Source organism: Chaetodon auriga, chromosome 1 (assembly GCF_051107435.1).
Source record: "Chaetodon auriga isolate fChaAug3 chromosome 1, fChaAug3.hap1, whole genome shotgun sequence".
Lineage (NCBI taxonomy): Eukaryota > Metazoa > Chordata > Actinopteri > Chaetodontiformes > Chaetodontidae > Chaetodon > Chaetodon auriga.
Window position 1 is genome coordinate 1,676,338 of NC_135074.1, and position 5,143 is coordinate 1,681,480.

Below are 5,143 nucleotides of genomic sequence, written 5' to 3' on the forward strand. Positions count from 1 at the left end.
TTCAACACCAGTGGAGAGCAGCTGGCATTTTTTAATTCCACTTGCTTGCGTTCAGCATCTGTTTTTTCTAATTCCCCTTCTGAGGAGAGGCTGTCACATGCAACTGCAACACGCAATTATGATCGCTTCAAATACTTAAGCCTTTTTTCACAAGTTATTTTTTACAACAAAATGTTCTGTCATCACTTTAATAGCTTCTTCAACCACACAGATAGTGGTGCTGAACAATTACTCAATACATATATTTCATTTCATTTCATAACCGTAATGAAACAGGCACCTTTGCTATTTTCAAACACCCTGGGATACCAGTGTTGTAGTACTCGAGTCCGGGACTCGGACTCGAGTCTGACTCGTGAACTAAATTTAGAGATTCGTGACTTGACTTGGACTTGAGCACTAATGACTTGAACTTGGACTTGGACTCGTGTATTCAGACTTGTGATGACTCAAAAGGACTGGACTTTTATTTTTTGGTAATATGTCATTAAGCTATAATTTGCCTTATTCAAGGTGGTATTTTGATGAGACCTCATCGGGCAAGGTTGGGTAGTGCCATGATGTCAGAGCTGATGTATTTGAAATGCAGCATGTCTGTGTACCCTAATCAAAACCAATAAGTCCAGAAAATAAGTTATGTTCATTTGTTATATTTTTGTTTTACTACTTAGCAGAAAAGCCTTTGTTGGTAATGACAACTTCAAGATGTCTCCTACATGGATAAACTAGTTGCATAAATTTCTCAGATGTGATTTTGGCCCATTTCTATTCATGATATAATACATGGTTATGTATGTGCAAACAAAGCACATCGGAGTTGCATTTTTGTGAGTATTATTGTTAAGAGGGCAGGAGTGTTGTTATGAGCACTAGAGTGAGTTAAACGGTAAAATGCGTATGAAAGTTCATAGCGCCTGCCATAAGGACACGCCTATGAGCTGCGGGACCACAGTTATGTTTTTTTGAAGTTTAACAACACGTATGCTTACTTTAGTGCTGGACTTGGACTCGGACTTGATCAATAGCAGCTCGGCTCGGACTCGACGTGGATCAATAAGGACTCGACACAGACTTGACTCGGATGAGTAGTGGACTCGACTTGGACTTGAACACTGGAGACTTGACCTGGACTTGGACTCGAGGCATAGTGACTTGACTACAACACTATGGGATACCATATTACCTCATTACTGCCCAACCTAGAGAATATTAATATAATTTTAAACTATAATGAATAAATGAAATCATATACTACAACTTTTGTAAAATCATTGGTGGTAAACACAAGTTGTTTTGTAAATGATTGCATTCTATTAACAGTGTAATTGCATGTATCTCAGACATCAGCTTGTGGATGGTTCAGGACTTACAGCTAAGTCAAGACAAAACTGAGATCCATGTCACTGGAGCAAAAGCTGAGAGAAAAACTGACTGAACACCTAAATCTACTAAACACCAAGGAACAGGTTTTGACCTAAATTTTGAACATCACATTACACACGTGACTGAAGTGTCATTCTGCCATTTAAGGACTATTGCCAGAGTCAGACCATTTCTCTCCCAGGCAGACATGAAAAAGTTAATACATGCTTTTATCTCCAGCAGGCTGGACTACTGTAACACTCGTCTGTCTGGTGTGTCTAAGAAGGCTACTGATCAGTTACAGCTCAAACAGAAAGCAGCAGCACATGTTGTGGTTACCTGTCTGTCACAGAATTAGTTTAAAAATTATTTGACTGGTTTTCATATCACTGAATGACTTTGCCCCGTCTTATCTGTCTGACATGCTTAAAACATATGTGCTTGCTAGGCCACTTAGATCCTGTGACTCAAACCTCTTGAGTGTTCCTGAGGCCAGAACTAAAAGGCACCGAGAGGCAGCTTTTGTTAATTATGCTCCCAAACTCTGGAACAGTCTCCCTGATGTCTTAGGGGGTTCTAAATCTGTGACAGCTGTTTCTTTTTGTCTTATCTGGTTATTTTAATTCTATTTTGAGGTTTTTTTTTGTTTTTTTTTTTGTAATTTTCCTTGCTTTTACTGTTTTATCACACGTGTTATTATTATTATTATTATTATTATTTGATTTTATGCTAAGCACTTTGCGTTGCATTTTATGCATGAATTGTGCTATGTAAATATAGTTTATTTATTTTGAAATTATTATTATTATTATTATTATTATTATATTTCTTATGTGCTCTAACAGGCTTCGCTATTGGTTTACCCTCTCATGCGTCACCTCAGCGCCTGAGAACAAAGTTTGTCCTCATTGCCCAATCAGGGGGTAGCATCCTCTCCCCTATAAAACTCAGATGCATGCATTGCTTGTCTCCCTTTTTCACTTAGCCATCTTGAGAAACGGACTGTTCCTCCAAACTTTTTCACCATTCCAGTGTCACAGAAGAAATTTCTGCAGTCAAGTTTTGTGCCCTCTCCCAGGCAGGGTGCACTGTTTTTTTGTGCCCAATCATGCGGTACTGCCTCTTGGTCTTGTGTCTGAGAGGGTGAGATCAACCTGGGTTTTTCAGCTGTGGCCGTACCATTCAGAATGCACATGCCCGATCCACCGCCATGGCCTACTTGGCTCGGTGGCAGGTGTTGACAGACTGGTGTAGAGGTCATACTTTAGGTCATGCCTGCCCACAGAGTCAACCACACCTCCTAACTAAGGTAGATGTTTCAATCCCTTCCTTGCTCAGAATTGTTCTGAGAATTTTCCTGAATCACTCCTAAGATAGGACTCCTTGTTAAATTTTCGAATGTTTGAGTTTAATACTTTGTGTTTGTTTAATATAAACTGAGCATGGTTCAAATACCACAGCCTACCTGAATACTGTTGCTGATCATGTCCATCTTTTTATAACAACAGTCCAACCATCTTCTAATGGATGCTTCCAGCAGGATAACACTCTGTGTCATAAAGGAATATTTCCATCACCTTGATGAATCCATGACATCAAGAATTCAGGTTGCTCTGGAGGCACGGGGAGGCCAGTATTACAAAATTGTACCTAGTACAGTGGATACTGTAAAGATGGTGCAGTCCCAGTTTTTAAGCCTCTAACAGGACTTCTTCCATGATTCTCTTTGTCACACTAGCTGCACTGAATGTGAGTTTTGATTAGACAAATATAGACATCTAATATGATGTTTATTAAATGTGTTGCCAGGGCAAAATTGAAAAACTTTTTATTCTGCTACATTTATCTGACAGCTATAGCTACAACTTTACAGATAAAGATTTTACAAAGCATGATGATCTTACAAAATACGATGCATTGTTAAAAATTTGTTCCACCCTGTCCCACTACAATGCCAAAATGCCAAAATGCTGGATACCAAACTGAGAAAATTGGAATACTGACCCAGAGATTCAGAACCTCAGCGGCACTGAAAGCTCTGGATTAACTTGTTTATGTGCAAATATGTTTAAGGCTATTTCATTTGAAATCAAAATTGTACTGGCTTCTTAACATCTTACCTTATCTTGAGGGCCTGTCTTACAGAAGGGCGCTGATTTAATACACAGTTATTAATAGACTTGTAATATGTTTACTTGATATTATTGATAGTTCCACTAAGGGATCAGATTTTTCTTCTACCACTGGCTTTTGTAAGGAACAGAGAAGCCGCAGTCACCTTGAGCCTGTCTCGCATAATGTCAAACTTCCTCTGATCTCACTGCAGACGCCACCGACCTGAGACTGTCATAATCCACCTCCACTCACCTGTGTGCTCCTCAACACGGCACGACTGCCCGGCGACTGAGTATGACATCCGTCTGCTGTCCGAGGCACCGACGGACCCCGGGCCGAACCCAGAGCCATAGTCCCCGGAGGCTCCGTTGACATTCCCACTGAGCAGACCGTCCGTCTCCATTCAGGAAATGTACAACTTGTTCTGTAGCGGCCCCTCAGCTGTGAAAGTGAAAGTGACAGATCTGAAATAAGACGGTGTGAAGGCAGTTAGTGGGGCTGAGTTAAGGGCCAGCGACTGCAAAAAGTTCCCATACAGCGCAACAAGTCTCGAACGGACGGAAGGGGAATGTATTTTACAGAAGTTGCTCCTCTGCCCCCCTCCCTCCTGTCCGTAGGTGTCACTTTACACTGACTTTAAAAGCGGTGACTCCACCTACTACGAAGTACCGCGGCTGGGCAGCAGAGGAACTTAGCGCATAGCTACAGCGGTAGGCAGTTAAAGGAAAACAAGAAGGAAACGCATAAGAAAATTAAAACAGCCTAACAGAAAAAAAGTTGAAACCAGCTTCCTTGGAAATGCACTTATAGGGCCTGCAGAGACGTTGGCCAGAACCGGGCAGAGTCCTGAAATAACAGACATCCTTGTTCTTGTGTGGAAGAGCCGCTGCTCAGCTTCATGATCGCCTCACGGTGCTGGACTAAATCAGCATTTTCCGTCAAAATGATGAGATCATGTCAAACTTTGCTCGATAAAGCTTCAATCTCTTAACTAATTGAATCTTTGAAAGCGAGTAATGCTCTGACTTATGTCATTATCAATCAATATGTACATGATTGTTTTGAATCAATTCGCAGTTAAGTTTTGAAATGTTCAGAAAACGTAAGTGCTCAACACAAATTCCCGGACATCTTCAGATTACTAGTTTCATTTCAGTTTAGCAAACGGTCCAAACCCCCCAGATGTTCAGTTGGCAGTTATAGAAAACATTAACATGCAGTAAATCCTCACGTTTGAGGAGCTAAATCCAGAGAATATTTGGCATTTTAATCAAATGATGACATGAACATTTAATTGTCACCATTATTACACATTTTCCAAGTAATCATCTGATTGAACAATCAATTAACTGTCTAGGCACTGTTAAAAAAGTAAGAACTTTGACGTTTTCATTTGCATTATCTCATATATCTGACATGAATATTAAAAATGTTGATGCAATGTCATCATTTTGACTTGAAAAGTCAGGATTTGACTTACTAGCTTGTACATGTTCATTATGTCACACTATGAGCTGATAATCATATAACCACCACACACTTTTTCTTTAATGATGTTTGATGCAGTTGCTTCCAAAAGCTTTCCACAATACCTCTTCCACCCAGAGAAATGTATTTTGTTATTAAACTTTCATCATGTAGAAACAACACATATTCAAACCAATTT

The 5,143-nt window shown here is 40.0% G+C and overlaps 1 protein-coding gene across 1 annotated transcript in view; it reads right to left on the reverse strand.

Annotated features, from left to right (window-relative positions):
• tpcn2 (two pore segment channel 2) overlaps window positions 1-3,997 on the reverse strand; it is a 47,313-nt gene extending 43,316 nt beyond the window's left edge. The window contains exon 1 of the mRNA XM_076723597.1: window positions 3,730-3,997. Within this exon, the coding sequence (XP_076579712.1) occupies window positions 3,730-3,880 (151 nt within the window). The 5' untranslated portion in view covers window positions 3,881-3,997. The remainder of the gene's footprint in view (window positions 1-3,729) is intronic.
• Window positions 3,998-5,143: the final 1,146 nt, after the last annotated feature.